Genomic DNA, 18,159 nt, shown 5'->3' on the forward strand with positions numbered 1-18,159 from the left:
ACTGTATTAAACGCCTTGAAGTCAAGAACGCGGTATCTACCTGTGAACCCGTGTCTATGGCCCTCTGAGTCTCGTGGACGAATAGCGCGAGCTGGGTTTCACACGACCGTCTTTTTCGAAACCCATGCTGATTCCTACAGAGTAGATTTCTGGTCTCCAGAAAAGTCATTATACTCGAACATAATACGTGTTCCAAAATTCTACAACGGATGGGCGTTAGAGATATAGGTCTATAGTTCTGCATATCTGTTCGACGTCCCTTCTTGAAAACGGGGATGACCTGGCCCCTTTTCCAATCCTTTGGAACTCTACGCTCTTCTAGAGACCTATGGTACACCGCTGGAAGAAGGGGGGCAAGTTCCTTCGCGTACTCTACAGACCCATATCGGTAACATAGGTCTGCAGTATGATTTTGGAACATATACTGTGCTCGAATTCATGAGTCACATCGAGGAAAACGATTTATTGACAAATATCCAACTCGAATTCAGAAAATATCGTTCCTATGGAACACAACTAGCTCTTTATTCTCACCAAGTAATGACTCCTATCGACACAGGACGTCATATTGTATTGTGTATTGAAACTGAGGACCTAGAAACGACGGAGAGGCTTCGTCACATCATAGCCCTCAGTGGTTCACAACCTCACAACAGGCCACAACAGTCCACCCACCCCACTGCCGTCCCACACCGAACCAAGGGCTATTGTGCATTTCAGCCGACAGACGAGTGTAACCCCAATGTTTGCGTGGTAGAGTAATTATGGTGTATGTGTGCGTACCTCTTCTGATTCCCACTCGGGAACATTCCATGTTTTCAGATTTCCAGAAGGCTTTCTGACATCGTTTACCGTGTTGTAAAGTCATCAGATGGTCAAAGCGAATTGCCAAATGATTTACACAAGATATCTGTATTGTCCAAAAGTAGTAACTGATTCTGAATAATGAGACGTGTGAAGCATCCACATAAGCACTAAAAAGAACACGCTATATTTTCAGTTACACTATAAATGACACGGATCTGAGCACTCCGTCTTCACGCCGCGAGTGACCTACCGGGACCATCCGACCGCCGTGTCATCCTTAGTGGAGGATGCGGATAGGAGGGTCGTGGGAACAGCACACCGCTCCCCCGGTCGTTATGATGGTATTCTTGACCGAAGCCGCTACTATTCGGTCGAGTAGCTCCTCAATTGGCATCACGAGGCTGAGTGCGCCCCGAAAAATGGCAACAGTGCACGGTCACCCATCCAAATGCTAACCACGTCCGACAGCGTTTAACTTCGGTTATCTCACGAGAACCGGCGTATCCACTGCGGCAAGGCCGTAAATCACACGGATATAGAGGATGTAAGGTCAACTAAATACTTAGGAATTTACAATTACTAATAACTTAATTTGGAACGATCACATGGATAATGTTGTGGGGAAAAAGCCAAAGACTGCCATTTCTTGACAGAACTCGTAGGAAATGCACCAGGTCTACTACAGAAGCTGCTTATACTACGCTTGTTCGCTCTTTTCAGGACTAATGTTGTGCGGTGTGGGATCTGCATAAAATAGGACTGACGGAGGACATGGAAAATTTGGAGTGAATTCGAGAGCATCCCACAACATTTCAGAATGTTTTGGAATCTTCCTCAATGATTCGGCCTGTTCTGGCACATTTGGGAACGTTCCAGAATATCCTAGATAACGGTGGGACATGCCGACATGCCCCGGAACCCAGCAGAAAGCCACCACCTTCCCCAGTCGCTGTAGTTGGAGGAGGGCATCCTGGATGGTCTGCACTATTTTATCTGCTGGATACAAACGTTGAAATGAGTGAACCTTATCAGTGACGAAAGAAGGAACCAAAAAAAGTAGTGCAGTGAGTGAATAAAAACCCTCCCAAAAATGTCACAGGAAATTGTCATTGGCTGGCCAATTGCATAAAATGTGGGCGAGCTTGTCGTTCAGTGAGCAAATTAAGACCCTTTCACTAAAATCTTGGTAAAATCATTGGACAAGTCACAGAACTTTAAAACTTTAACCACATTCGTTTGGGTATTTCCTAAAAGAGATGGCAGATCCGCTGGCAAGTCAGCCGCGGCCCGCTGGTCAGAAAATAAAACGCGCCGGCCGTGATGGCCGAGCGGTTCTAGGCGCTGCAGTCAGGAACCGCGCGACCACTATGGTCACAGATTCGAATCCTGCCTCGGGCATGGATATGTGTGGTGTCAGGCTAGTTACGTTTAAGCAGTTCTAACAAGGGAAAGGCCTCAGACACGGCCAACCGATTCGGTTCAGATTTGGCAGGTCGGTTGTGTACAACCTAAAACGAAGACTCTAAGATATTTTGGGTCAACACCCCAGCATTTTTGAGAAAATCGCCCCTAAAGGTTATGACGAGCAATCTACTCAAAAATGGCGGATTCGATAGAAAAATGTAAATAGAGCATTTTTCATCATCAGGTATGGGGTCCGAAAATGCACACTTTTCCAGAAATCGAGGTAAGAAACTTTTACAACTGCCGCTTCTATACCCACATGGTCAACGCATTTCGCCGACAGCACCGATAGCGCAACGGCCAAGGTAACTGAATGGGACTTGGAGAACCCGGGTTCGAATCTCGAAGAAACCTAGAGGATGTTGTTCTTTTCGTTTGTATTTTTCCGTATCTCAGTTAACAGGGATAGGAGAGTTAATAATGTAAGTATTTTTATCATTCCTAATTGATTTACTTACCTTATTAACCATCTTATCCCTTTCAAGCACCCGTGGTCTAGGGGTAGCGTCTTTGATTCATAATCAAAACATCTTCGGTCACGGGTTCGATCCCCGCCGCTGCCTAAATTTTGATAAATAATCAACATTGGCGGCCGAAGACTTCCGGCATAAGAAGTCAGCCTCATTCTGCCAACGGCCTTTTCAAAGAGGGCGGAGGATCGGATAGAGGTTCAGAGCACTCTCTTGTCCTAGGGGTGGGAAATTGCCCCTAAAGGCGGAAGAATCAGCAATGATCAACGACATCAGGATGCAGAAGGCAATGGAAACCATTGCATTAAAGACACGTAACGTGTATTCACAGGACATGTGGCCTGTAGTTGAAGAAGTGTCATGATGATCTCTCCATTGGCAAAAGATTTCGGAATAGTCCCCCATTCGGATCTCCAGGAGGGGACTGCCAAGGGGGAGGTTACCATGAGAAAAAGACTGAATAATCAACGAAAGGACAATGTTCTACGAGTCGGGGCGTGGAATGTCAGAAGCTTGAACGTGGTAGGGAAACTAGAAAATCTGAAAAGGGAAATGCAAAGGCTCAATCTAGATATAGTAGGGGTCAGTGAAGTGAAGTGGAAGGAAGACAAGGATTTCTGGTCAGATGAGTATCGGGTAATATCAACAGCAGCAGAAAATGGTAAAACAGGTGTAGGATTCGTTATGAATAGGAAGGTAGGGCAGAGGGTGTGTTACTGTGAACAGTTCAGTGACCGGGTTGTTCTAATCAGAATCGACAGCGGACGAACACCGACAACAATAGTTCAGGTATACATGCCGACGTCGCAAGCTGAAGATGAACATATAGAGAAAGGGTAATGCAGTATGCAAAGGGGGACGAAAATCTAATAGTCATGGTGGAGTGGAATTCAGTTGTAGGGGAAGGAGTAGAAGAAAAGGTTACAGGAGAATATGGGCTTGGGACAATGAATGAAAGAGGAGAAAGACAAATTGAGTTCTGTAACAAGTTTCAGCTAGTAATAGCGAATACCCTGTTCAAGAATCGCAAGAGGAGGAGGTATACTTGGAAAAGGCCAGGAGATACGGGAAGATTTCAATTAGATTACATCATGGTCACACAGAGATTCCGAAATCAGATACTGGATTGTAAGGCGTACCCAGGAGCAGATATAGACTCAGATCACAATATAGTAGTGATGAAGAGTAGGCTGAAGTTCAAGACGTTAGTCAGGAAGAATCAATACGCAAAGAAGTGGGATACGGAAGTTCTAAGGAATGACGAGATACGTTTGAAGTTCTCTAACGCTATAGATACAACAATAAGGAATAGCGCAGTAGCCAACACAGTTGAAGAGGAATGGACGTCTCTAAAAAGGGCCATTACAGAAGTTGGGAACGAAAACATAGGTACAAAGAAGGTAGCTGCGAAGAAACCATGGGTAACAGAAGAAATACTTCAGTTGATTGATGAAAGGAGAAAGTACAAACATGTTCCGGGAAAATCAAGAATACAGAAATACAAGTCGCCGAGGAATGAAATAAATAGGAAGTGCAGGGATGCTAAGACGAAATGGCTGCAGGAAAAATGTGAAGACATCGAAAAAGATATGATTGTCGGAAGGACAGACTCAGCATACAGGAAAGTCAAAACAACCTTTGGTGACATTAAAAGCAACGGTGGTAACATTAAGAGTGCAGCCGGAATTCCACTGTGAAATGCAGAGGAGAGAGCAGATAGGTGGAAAGAATACATTGAAAGCCTCTATGAGGGTGAAGATTTGTCTGATGTGATAGAAGACGAAACAGGAGTCGATTTAGAAGAGATAGGGGATCCAGTATTAGAATCGGAATTTAAAAGAGCTTTGGAGGACTTACGGTCAAATAAGGCAGAAGGGATGGATAACATTCCATCAGAATTTCTAAAATCATTAGGCGAAGTGGCAACAAAACGACTATTCACGTTGGTGTGTAGATTATATGAGTCTGGTGACATACCATCTGACTTTCGGAAAAGCATCAGCCACACAGTTCCGAAGACGGCAAGAGCTGACAAGTGCGAGAATTATCGCACAATCCGCTTAACAGCTCATGCATCGAAGCTGCTTACAAGAATTATATACAGAAGAATGGAAAAGAAAATTGAGAATGCGCTAGGTTATGATCAATTTGGCTTTAGGAAAAGTAAAGGCACAAAAGAGGCAATTCTGACGTTACGGCTTATAATGGAAGCAAGGCTGAAGAAAAATCAAGACACGTTCATAGGATTTGTCGACCTGGAAAAAGCGTTCGACCATATAAAATGGTGCAAGCTGGTCAAGATTCTGAAAAAAGTAGGGGTAAGCTATAGGGAGAGACGGGTCATATACAATATGTACAACAACCAAGAGGGAATAATAAGAGTGGACGATCAAGAACGAAGTGCTCGTATTAAGAAGGGAGTAAGACAAGGCTGTAGCCTTTCGCCCCTACTCTTCAATCTGTACATCGAGGAAGCAATGATGGAAATAAAAGAAAGGTTCAGGGGTGGAATTAAAATACAAGGTGAAAGGATATCAATGATACGATTCGCTGATGACATTGCTGTCCTGAGTGAAAGTGAAGAAGAATTAAACGATCTGCTGAACGGAGTGAACAGTCTAATGAGTACAGAGTATGGTTTGAGAGTAAATCGGAGAAAGACGAAGGTAATGAGAAGTAGTAGAAATGAGAACAGCGAGAAACTTAACATCAGGATTGATGGTCACGAAGTCAATGAAGTTAAGGAATTCTGCTACCTAGGCAGTAAAGTAACCAATGACGGACGGAGCAAGGAGGACATCAACAGCAGACTCGCCATGACAAAAAAGGCATTTCTGGCCAAGAGAAGTCTACTAATATCAAATACCGGCCTCAATTTGAGGAAGAAATTTCTGAGGGTGTACGTCTGGAGTACAGCATTGTATGGTAGTGAAACATGGACTGTGGGAAAACCGGAACAGATGAGAATCGAAGCATTTGAAATGTTGTGCTATAGACGAATGTTGAAAATTAGGTGGACTGATAAGGTATGGAATGAGGAGGTTCTACGCAGAATCGGAGGAAAGGATTATGTGGAAAACAGTGATATGGAGAAGGGACAGGATGACAGGACATCTGCTAAGACATGAGGGAATGACTTCCATGGTACTAGAGGGAGCTGTAGAGGGCAAAAACTGTAGAGGAAGACAGAGATTGGAATACGTCAAGCAAATAATTGAGGACGTAGGTTGCAAGTGCTAGAGATGAAGAGGTTACCACAGGAGAGGTACTCCAGAACCACCACGAACAATGGCTACAGTGAACCATCCGTTACCATGACCAAATGAATCATTAATATCTAACCTAAAATTAAGTCGACAACCACAGAAAACAGAAGGTCCGTCCAGCAAGGCTTGGGCAGCGACAGACTTGACTGGTATATGATTCTTCTTGTCTCCAGAAGTTGTATCAAACTCAATGTTCTCGATAGTTTTGTAGACTGTCTGTTTCGGCCATATGGTAGGTGCGAAATGCAATAATGTCTCTGTCAACGAAACTTTCGAGTCCACCAACATTTGGTACTCCAGAACCGCCACGAACAATGGCTACAGTGAAACATCCGTTACCATGACCAAATGAATCATTAATATCTAAACTAAAATTAAGTCGACAACCACAGAAAACAGAAGGTCCGTCCAGCAAGGCTTGTGCAGCGACAGACTTTACGATTCTTCTTGTCTCCAGAAGTTGTAGCAAACTCTATGTTCTAGATGGTTGTGCAGACTGTCTGTTTAGAACGGCGACGGTATCTTAATTTTAGTTTAGATATTAATGATTCATTTGGTCATGGGAACGGATGGTTCACTGTAGCCATTGTTCGTGGTGGTTCTGGAGTACCAAATGTTGGTGGACTCGAAAGTTTCGTTGACAGAGACATTATTGCATTTCGCACCTACCATATGGCCGAACTAGCTAATAAAGACTTTGGTAAATCTGCTTATATGTCGCCTTCTGCTTTGTCTTTGTATACTCGTAATAGGAGGAAAATATCTGTAAATGAGTCTGTATTCATTTGGGTAAAAGGTAAAGGAGTATGTGAATATGTAAAGTTTGAACGGTGCCAAGATGCCGTACAGAAGATACCGTCGCCGTTCTAAACAGACAGTCTACAAAACCATCGAGAACATTGAGTTTGCTACAACTTCTGGAGACAAGAAGAATCGTATACCAGTCAAGTCTGTCGCTGCCCAAGCCTTGCTGGACGGACCTTCTGTTTTCTGTGGTTGTCGACTTAATTTTAGTTCAGATATTAATTAATCATTAATAGTTAAGTAGTTCTAAGTTCTAGGGGACTAATGACCACAGCATAGTGCTCAGATCCATTTGAACCATAGTCGTGGTCTGTGGAAACTCAATGTCGTTCACCTGACCTCCTCAGACAGTCGCCGTATGGTCGAAGCAGCTTGGGCACGCTGCCACCATCGTCGAGAAGCCTATGACTCCACCTTATCGTGGTGGCTCTCCTGTGCAAAGCCGACCCTCAGGAAGACTCTGATGAGTTATGGAAAGGAATTAAAGGCGTGGCAAACTCATACCCTGCACTTCTACTACACCATTCTACGTGACTGTACGACGATACCTTTCTCGCCAGCCCGGCAGTCGATGGTCCATCGCACGAAGGCGCAGATCTCCTTGATCATGCTGACTCATCCCTCAAGAACGTCCGTCGATGTACCACATCCTTCAGGAAAGACAACGACGATGAGCTCTGATCCAAGTCCTCACTGACGTGGAAGGACGCCGGCACGACACCTAACAAAGCATCGGTCGTTCTCTCCATGTTCATTTAGCCGGTCTATACGCAGCCGTACCGCATTCTGCAGCACTGATCACAGAGGTCGCTCAGCTTACTACGAACACTCTTCCGGAGGATGCAGTGCATGACCTCCAAGACGACGTAACCACAGATGAAGTGGTAGATGCTATCAAGGCGAGTTCCGATAACGGATCTCCTCGACCTGACGGTATACCCATCGAATTTTATAAAAGTTTTCACTATTTGTTGGCTTCCAAGTGGACGGCAATCGCACAAGAGCTGATGTCACCGATGACAGTGGTCGCGAGCGCCTTTCTAAAAGGCATTATTATCCCCGTACATAAAACGCGTGGGTTATCGAGGGTCCAGGACTATCGACCAATTACTTTGCTCAACAGCGACATGAAAAATATTCACACGGCTAATGGCATCGCGACTCAAGAAGGTCGCACGTTACGTCACATCCTGCGACCAGATTTCCCTAGGAGGCGACAACAACATCCATACGGCCCTTTGCCGTTACATTGGCGCATTATCTGCGTCTCCCTGGCGCCTTGGCTTCACTGGACTTTAGCCAGACTTTCGACCGTGTTGACCATTTCTATTTACGGACAGTTCTTCAGCATATGGGTTTTCCTGGCGGTATTGTCACAGTGGTTATGCGCCTGTTGAGTAGTGCAACCTCTAAAATCATGTACAATGGTCGCCTTACACCGTCCGTGGTCATCTTACGATCTGTACGACAAGGCTGCCCTCTTTCCACGATTTTGTATGCTTTCGCCTTGGAACCCCTGCTCCAGGGCATGCGCCAACGTTTGGAAGGTATGGCTGTGCACGGCCGCCGTTTTTGTTGTACAGCCTACGCAGACGACATAGTACTATATCTGCGCAGTGAAGATGAAGTACGAGCAGCACTGACATGGGTGGCGACTTACGGCGAAACGTCGGGGAGCTGCCTCAACGTGTCAAAATCCAAGGTCCTACTCATTGGCGAGGGCTTGCCGGAGAGATGCGTTGCCCCCCTTAGTGGCGACTTACGGCGAAGAGTCGGGGAGCTGCCTCAACGTGTCAAAATCCAAGGTCCTGCTCATTGGTGAGGGCTTGCCGGAGAGATGCGTTGCCCCCCTTAGTGGCGACTTACGGCGAAGCGTCGGGGAGCTGCCTCGACGTGTCAAAATCCAAGGTCCTACTCATTGGCGAGGGCTTGCCGGAGAGATGCGTTGCCCCCCTTAGTGGCGACTTACGGCGAAGCGTCGGGGAGCTGCCTCAACGTGTCAAAATCCAAGGTCCTACTCATTGGCGAGGGCTTGCCGGAGAGATGCGTTGCCCCCCTTAGTGGCGACTTACGGCGAAGCGTCGGGGAGCTGCCTCAACGTGTCAAAATCCAAGGTCCTACTCATTGGCGAGGGCTTGCCGGAGAGATGCGTTGCCCCCCTTAGTGGCGACTTACGGCGAAGCGTCGGGGAGCTGCCTCAACGTGTCAAAATCCAAGGTCCTACTCATTGGTGAGGGTTTGCCGGAGAGATGCGTTGCCCCCCTTAGTGTCGCCGCCACCATACGGTGTCTTGGACTTGATTTCACAGCAGACCTGCGCCGCTCAGCGACTATCAATGATAGACACTTGCTACAAACAATCTCAGCAAATCTCGCAGCTCAACGGCTACGAGCTCTCGACGTTGTCCAACACGCACAATACGTGAACATGTATCATGCTTCCCGTATACCACACGTGGCCCAAGTACTACCAATCCCAAATCACCTGGCGAGACGACTGTTGATGGCTCTCGGCTCATTCGTCAGCTCGGGGATGTTATTCAAGGTGCAGTATGAATCCCTTGCACTGCCACGAGATCGTGGCGGGGCGGGACTCATCCTCGTGCCGACTCGTGTCAACGCACAATACGTCAGCTCCCAACTAAAACTTTGGCACCGTTGCCCGCAGAGCCTTACTAGCCTCCTGCTTCACAACTTTGCACCGGTCTCCTTGACCGCCCCAGTACTGTATCGACCATTTCAACCCCCTTTTATTTCATCCAACAATTTTTCCTGGAGTTCAGTTATATCTACCGGTCCTTACCACGTCCACTTTTGTACCTCACGAAAACAGTCTCCGAATTGTTACAACTGTGCCGCCCGTTCAACCCCATGGAACGTAAGTATACACAGTACGTGTGGCGACACATGTGGAAGGCGATCCATGCGCGTTTTCTTGAATCAGACGTTCAATCAGCGTGGTACATCACCGTGAATGGCAAACAAGTTAACCGAGATCGTCTGCACCGCATCCATCTCGCCGATTCATCCCTCTGCACCCACTGCGGAGTGGATGACACGGATGTCCACCGGTTCCACTGTGGCACAGCGTTCGACGTCTGGACACTTGCGCGGCGAATTTTGGCGTTTCTTACTCGCCAGACACCGACTCAGATCGACGTCCACATGCTTTTGTACCCCGATGAGACTTTCTACCCCTCCGGCAAAACTCACTCTGCGAATTGGATCTGTGGCCACACGATCCGCTATCTTTTTACTTCTGGCGACAAGTCTACGCTAGGATTCTGGACTCATCTCAACGAACGACACTGCGTCCTGATGCGCAACCCACGCTATAAACAATATTTTTCCAATTTCTTACGGAGCACTTCCGATGACCCACCTAGTAGCTGGAACGTCCAAGCCCTGAGAAGCTGAAAACTGTAAAAACCGAGCCGAACTGAATAGATCTGCTACCCAGAACCCACGCCTACGCCTTGAGAGGACACGTTTGGACGAGCTGGCACGCTGTAGGCGGAGGCACTTCAGGAGCTCCTGAAAGAACTGGACTTTAACTACAAGTCGCACGACGACTTTACGTATATTAAAAAAATACTCTTCCTTATTTATTCCTCATAATTTGTTCTTAAACGAAAAAGAAATTTGAGTTTGGCTTTGAAAAAAAAATTGTTACAAAAGATTGCTTCTTCGCCAACAAGACGAAGGAGACTCATTTTTGTATACTGGAAGGAGAAACCGGTATAATTGAAGTCTTTGTTTTCTTTTGCAAAAAAAAAACTTTTCCTTATTTATTCCTCATAATTTGTTCTTAAAAAAAATTTGAGTTTGGCTTTGAGAAAAAAAAATTGTTACAAAAGATTGCTTCTTCGCCAACAAGACGAAGGAGCCTCATTTTTGTTTACTGGAAGGAGAAACCGGTATAATTGGAGTCTTTGTTTTCTTTTGCAGAAAAAAAAATACTTTTCCTTATTTATTCCTCATAATTTGTTCTTAAGAAAATTAGAGTTTGACTTTGAGAAAAAAAAATTGTTACAAAAGATTGCTTCTTCGCCAACAAGACGAAGGAGACTCATTTTTGTTTACTGGAAGGAGAAACCGGTATAATTGGAGTCTTTGTTTTTTTTTTGCAAAAAAATCTTTTCCTTATTTATTCCTCTTAATTTGTTCTTAAAAAAATTAGAGTTTGGCTTTGAGAAAAAAAAAGATTGTTACAAAACATTGCTTCTTCGCCAACAAGACGAAGGAGACTCATTTTTGTTTACTGGAAGGAGAAACCGGTATAATTGGAGTCTTTGTTTTTTTTTGCAGAAAAAAAATCTTTTCCTTATTTATTCCTCTTAATTTGTTCTTAAAAAAATTAGAGTTTGGCTTTGAGAAAAAAAGGATTGTTACAAAACATTGCTTCTTCGCCAACAAGACGAAGGAGACTCATTTTTGTTTACTGGAAGGAGAAACCGGTATAATTGGAATCTTTGTTTTCCTTTGCAAAAAAACTTTTCCTTATTTATTCCTCATAATTTGTTCTTAAACGAAAAAGAAATTTGAGTTTGGCTTTGAAAAAAAATTGTTACAAAAGATTGCTTCTTCTCCAACAAGACGAAGGAGACTCATTTTTGTTTACTGGAAGGAGAAACCGGTATAATTGGAGTCTTTGTTTTCTTTTGCAAAAAAACAAACTTTTCCTCATTTATTCCTCATAATTTGTTCTTAAAAAAATTAGAGTTTGGCTTTGAGAAAAAAAAATTGTTACAAAAGATTGCTTCTTCGCCAACAAGACGAAGGAGACTCATTTTTGTTTACTAGAAGGAGAAACCGGTAGAATTGGAGTCTTTGTTTTTTTTTTGCAAAAAAAATCTTTTCCTTATTTATTCCTCTTAATTTGTTCTTAAAAAAATTAGAGTTTGGCTTTGAGAAAAAAAAAAGATTGTTACAAAACATTGCTTCTTCGCCAACAAGACGAAGGAGACTCATTTTTGTTTACTGGAAGGAGAAACCGGTATAATTGGAATCTTTGTTTTCCTTTGCAAAAAAACTTTTCCTTATTTATTCCTCATAATTTGTTCTTAAACGAAAAAGAAATTTGAGTTTGGCTTTGAAAAAAAAATTGTTACAAAAGATTGCTTCTTCGCCAACAAGACGAAGGAGACTCATTTTTGTATACTGGAAGGAGAAACCGGTATAATTGAAGTCTTTGTTTTCTTTTGCAAAAAAAAAAAACTTTTCCTTATTTATTCCTCATAATTTGTTCTTAAAAAAATTTGAGTTTGGCTTTGAGAAAAAAAAAATTGTTACAAAAGATTGCTTCTTCGCCAACAAGACGAAGGAGCCTCATTTTTGTTTACTGGAAGGAGAAACCGGTATAATTGGAGTCTTTGTTTTCTTTTGCGAAAAAAATAAAAAAACTATAAAAAAATAAATATAAAAAGGGTTAGCGTAAAAAAAAGAAAAAAGCGGTTCTAGGCGCTAAAAAAATAAAAAAGTGGTTAAGGCGGGGAAAAAAGTGGCCAGCGTGACAGACTGTCAATCGTAAGTGCCCGGGTTCGATTCCCGGCTGCGTCGGAGATTTTCTCCGCTGAGGGACTGGGTTTTGTGTTGTCCTAATCATCATCATTGCATCCCCATCGACGCGCAGCTCGCCTAAGTGGCGTCAAATCGAAAGACCTGCACCAGGCGAACGGTCTATCACACGGGAGGCCCTAGCCACACGGTATTTCATTTTCACCGAAGCGGCAGTTATAAAAGTTTCTTTCCTCATTTTTGCAAAAATTTTGCATTTGCTGACCCCATACCTAATGATGAAAAATGCTCTATTTACAGTTATCTATCGATCCCTCCAATTTCGAGTCGATTGTTCGTCGTAACCTTTAGGGGTGATTTTCTCAAAACTGCGGGGGTGTTGACCCAAAATATCTTAGATTCTTTCGTTCGAGGTTGTACACAAGCGACCTGCCAAATTTGAGCCGAATCGGTTGGCCGTGTCTTAGGCCTTCCCCTTGCAAGTTCTAGGGGACTGATGACCTTAGAAGTTAAGTCCCATAGTGCTCAGAGCCATTTGAACCATTTTTTGAAAATAAAACGAAATCCAATGAAACGTGGCGCACAGTGACCTGCACCACACATTAGAGGGCCCTCTCGCCGGAGCAGGAAGCCGTGCGTCATAGGGCTGTGGCCTATCCGACGCCGAGTGAGGAGAACCTCGTCCCGTCGACGGCGCTGTAAGGAAGTACACCACACACGCATTGAGGGCTTGACTATGCGGAGCTTATTGTCAGTCACTTCCAGCCACTCATCCTCTCCGACACATGACCCGTGAGCTCAACACCGAGATGAATGCTTGCAGGGGGATAGCACACTGGGATAGTGGATCGAGACACGCCTGTTTGGCTGCGAGATCGGCCCTTTCATTCCCAGCAATGCCGACATGCCCCGGAACCCAGCAGAAAGCCACCTCCTTCCCCAGTCGCTTCTAACAACCGTACCACAACTAAGGTCAAAAATTAATTACGATTGCAGTGTTGGTCATGCTGCTAAGTATTGCATTTTAGGGCAACAACAAAGTTATATTATGTGGCAGGTGTCATTAGAGCACAGTTAATAAAGTCATTTCTTGAAATAATGGATAAACTAGGCACTCATCTTTTCGTGTTTACCACGCTGGTCTCGTTGTGAACTCATGGCTCAATCGTCGAAAATCTACGTAGTGATGATTCCAAGCTAGGATGCAAAGAGGCCTAGCTGTGATTCTGCGATATTCAAAATTTTTATAGATGTGTTTCATAAACCATTCATTAAGATAAAAGTTTTGCAAGTTAGGACAATGGTGATGTAAAAAAAGTAATCAGCACTCCGAATTTAAGTTACACTTCTTTTTTATTACTTTTGTTGCAATATCACGTAACTCGTTCCAAAACATGACTTCACGATATAAAACATACTTGAAAATATCTCCCTCACTGTTAAAGTTCACATTTCATAAACTGACTAATATTTGCGTCTTTTTAACATGACGACCAAAGCTTGAGTCTCTAATAACCGCTTACGCGCCCAAAAATCAGAGTTACAAGTACGTCAATGATCATAGTGACGAAAGAAAGAATACACATAAGAATAATATCATGAAATATATACATATCGATGTATCGAAGTACCTCTTCAATAATGAAATCAAATCTGAATGGTGTCACAGAAATATGTCAACTATTTTATAGAAACACAGTAGAATATTGCTGGCATCGAGAGGTTGAGGTGAGGTGCCGTAATGGTTACGTAATTCAAGTACCATTACACACTGTAGTTGGATGAGGGCATCCTGGGTGGTCAGAACTATTTTATCTGCTGGATACAAACGTTGCAATGAATGAAGGGCACTTAGTGAGGCGGAACAGACAAGAAATTTAGGACAGGAAGAATGTCTCATCTGCTCCAGGGCCCGCAGTTGCTACGTTTTCCCTTTCCTTACGTTTCACTTTCTCATGTAGCATTTTCCTTCTTTTCCTGCTTTCTTTGCGTGTGTGCTTCAGTTTTATTAGGTCTGTCGACATTCGTTCCTTTTAATGTGTGTCAGTGCGCTGATGATGGTTCAAATGCCTCTGAGCACTATGGGACTTAACATCTGTGGTCCTCAGTCCCCTAGAACTTAGAAGTACTTAAACCTAACTAACCTAAGGACATCACACACGTCGATGCCCGAGGCTGGGTTCGAACCTGCGACCGTAGCGGTCGCGCGGTTCCGGACTGAAGGACCTAGAACCGCACGGCCACATGGCCGGCGGCGCTGATGACCTCGACGTTGAGCTCCCACAAGCCCCAACACACACACACACACACACACACACACACACACACAAACACACACACACACACACACCAGAACTCTCCCGAATGTTGTGAAATGTTCCGGAACATTTTGATCATTCTAAGCCTTTTGGTATGCTCTAGAATCCGCCTCTGGTGGGGCTACTCATTTAAAGCAAGGCCCGTCGTGGATTCGAACGTCGGTTTCTTGTTGTTGTGGTCTTCAGTCCTGAGACTGGTTTGATGCAGCTCTCCATGCTACTCTATCCTGTGCTAGCTTCTTCATCTCCCAGTACCTACTGCAACCTACATCCTTCTGAATCTTCTTGGTGTATTCATCTCTTGGTCTCCCTCTACGATTTTTACCCCCCACGCTGCCCTACAATGCTAAATTTGTGATCCCTTGATGCCTCAGAACATGTCCTACCAACCGGTCCCTTCTTTTTGTCAAGTTGTGCCACAAACTCCTCTTCTCCCCAATTCTATTCAATACCTCCTCATTAGTTATGTGATCTACCCATCTAATCTTCGCATTCTTCCGTAGCACCACATTTCGAAAGCTTCTATTCTCTTCTTGTCCAAACTATTTATCGTCCATGTTTCACTTCCAGACATGGCTACACTCTATACAAATATTTTCAGAAATGACTTCCTGACACTTAAATCTATACTCGATGTTAACTAATTTCTCTTCTTCTGAAACGCTTTCCTTGCCATTGCCAGTCTATATTTGATATCCTCTCTACTTCGACCATCATCAGTTATTTTCCTCCCCAAATAGCAAAACTCCTTTACTACTTAAAGCGTCTCATTTCCTAATCTAATACGCTCAGCATCACCCGACTTAATTCGACTACATTCCATTATCCTCGTTTTGTTGATGTTCATCTTATATCCTCCTTTCAAGACACTATCCATTCCGTTCAACTGTTCTTCCAAGTCTTTTGCCGTCTCTGACACAATTACATTGTTACCGGCGAAGCTCAAAGTTTTTATTTCTTCTCCATGGATTTTAATACCTGCTCCAATTTTTTCTTTTGTTTCCTTCACTGCTTGCTCAATATACAGATTGAATAACATCGGGGACAGGCTACAACCCTGTCTCACTCCTTTCCCAACCACTGCTTCCCTTTCATGCCCCTCGGCTCTTATAACTGCCACTTGGTTTCTGTACAAATTGTAAATAGCCTTTCGCTCCCTGTATTTTACCCCTGCCACCTTCAGAATTTGAAAGAGAGTATTGTAGTCAACATTGTCAAAAGCTTTCTCTAAGTCTACAAATGCTAGAAACGTAGCTTTGCCTTTCCTTAGTCTTTCTTCTAAGCTAAGTCGTAGGGTCAGTATTGCCTCACATGTTCCAACATTTCTACGGAAGCCAAACTGATCTTCCCCGAGATCGGCACCTACCAGTTTTTCCATTCGTCTGTAAAGAATTCGCGTTAGTATTTTGCAGCTTTGACTTATTGTTCGGTAATTTTCAAATCTGTCAACACCTGCTTTCTTTGGGAATTGTATATATATATGATGTCCTGAAAACACTGCCCTGTCGCTGTAAGACTCACACTCCACTCCACTGTTTGTTTTTCTTCACTCACTGCACTACTTTTTCGGTTCCTTCTTTCGTCACTGATAATATATTTCTTATCAGTGACGAAAGAAGGAACCGAAAAAGTAGTGCAGTGAGTGAATAAAAAGAAACAATGGAGTGTAGTGTGAGTCTTACAGCGACAGGGCAGTGTTTTCAGGACATTAATGGTTCAAATGGCTCTGAGCACTATGGGACTCAACTGCTGTGGTCATCAGTCCCCTAGAACTTAGAACTACTTAAACCTAACCTAAGGACATCACACACATCCATGCCCGAGGCGGGATTCGAACCTGCGCCCGTAGCAGTCGCACGGTTCCGGACTGCGCGCCTAGAACCGCTCGGCCACCGCGGCCGGCCAGGACATTAGTACCGGACTCTTAGGTGTAATTATAACAGGCGTCAGCGGGCTTCCAAACTGGAAGCAAGGCGCCAGCGAAGGGTATTTCACTGACCTGTGAGGCCGATGGCGACTTCGAAGGGCGTCGCGGCGGCGACGTCTGCGCTGGTGAGGCCATTCACTTGGCTGCCCTTCTTCTGCCCACTCTCCGTATCCTGGCCTGCAACAGAAGAACCAAATATCTGCCGTGTAAACTAGCCGTGTGAATGAACGCGGGGACGCAAAAGACAGCCGTGCGGTGTAGCTGCGTGGTCTTAGGTGCCTTGCCACGGTTCGAGCGGCTACCCCCCCCTCCCCCTCCCGTCGGAGGTTCGAGTCCTCCCTCGGGCACGGGTGTGTGTGTGTGTGTTGTTCTTAGCGTAAGTTAGCTTAGACTGTGTAAGCCTAGGGACTGACGACCTCAGCAGTTTGGTCCGGCAGGAACTGGCCAGCAGCACCACAACAGCCATGGCCTTGGTTCAACATCTGAGGTCATCAGTCCCCTAGACTTAGACCTATTTAAACCTAACTAACCTAAGCACAGCACACACATCCCTGCCCGAGGCAGGATTCGAACCTGCGACCGCAGCATGGCCTTGGTGTTTCGTCACAGAGAAGGCATCATTTTGGTCGAACGTTTGCCTCAGGCGGTGACTATCAATCTGTCAATGCACTACGAAGTTGCGAGACCCTAAAAACACTAAGAAGGAGCTTTCAGGACAGGGGGAGAGGAATGCTGACGAGAACAGCGTGGTAACTCCACGACAACATCCGTCCTCAGACAGCCTCAGCCACCGAGGCGCTCTTGGTTTCATTTGGTTGCGAGGTTTTGAACCAGTCTCGGTATTCCACTGACTTGGCGCCTAAAGACTGTCATCTTTTCACTTCCCTGCAGGCACACATGAGTTGTATCAAATTTTCGACCGCCGAGCAAGTGGGGAAATATGTTCTGAAATGTGGGAAGGCGCTGGTGGGGGCAGTCTTTGGAGGAGGGCAAAAAGAAGGCTTGTGGAAAAGTGCTCAACAACTGTCTCATCAATATCCTGCATTTCTTTCAAATACACTTTTTGTAAAAAGAAATTAAAATCTAGTACAGTTACTTTGCGAGCATACAATGTACGTGGGTCGTTCAATAAGTAATTCTCCACATTTAAAAAAAAAGCCATTAATATACATAGACAAACGTTCTTGTTGGTGCTTCACATTTAATGTGTTTGTTCTGTGCGCCGCTGAGGTTTCTAACCGTTCTGGCAGATGGCAGAACCATACTACAGCGCCAAAATGCCGTCTACATACGACTCTCCTTACGAGCAGAGTGCTGTTATTGAATTCTTGTGTGCAGAAAAAGAAAACGTGGTGAACACCCATAAACGTTCATGTGCAGTGTATGGCGGTGCTGTAATTGATAGGAGAACAGTCGGGAGATGGTAAAGAAAGTTACAGCCTCGGGAAATACAGAAACAGAGATACATGATGATCCACGCTCATTGGACATCACTGCCTCACCCACACTACAGTTCTGACCTGGCACCCTCGGACTTCCATCCCTTTGGGTCACTCAGAGATTCTCTACGAGTAACACACTTTGAAG

At 44.6% G+C, this 18,159-nt stretch overlaps 1 protein-coding gene across 1 annotated transcript in view; it reads right to left on the bottom strand.

Moving 5' to 3' along the window:
• Window positions 1-18,159, bottom strand: part of LOC126293755 (synaptic vesicle glycoprotein 2B-like) — a 157,184-nt gene that overhangs the window by 131,751 nt on the left and 7,274 nt on the right. The window contains exon 2 of the mRNA XM_049987106.1: window positions 16,645-16,749. Within this exon, the coding sequence (XP_049843063.1) occupies window positions 16,645-16,749 (105 nt within the window). The remainder of the gene's footprint in view (window positions 1-16,644; window positions 16,750-18,159) is intronic.

Source organism: Schistocerca gregaria, chromosome 10 (genome assembly GCF_023897955.1).
Source record: "Schistocerca gregaria isolate iqSchGreg1 chromosome 10, iqSchGreg1.2, whole genome shotgun sequence".
Taxonomy (NCBI): Eukaryota; Metazoa; Arthropoda; class Insecta; order Orthoptera; family Acrididae; genus Schistocerca; species Schistocerca gregaria.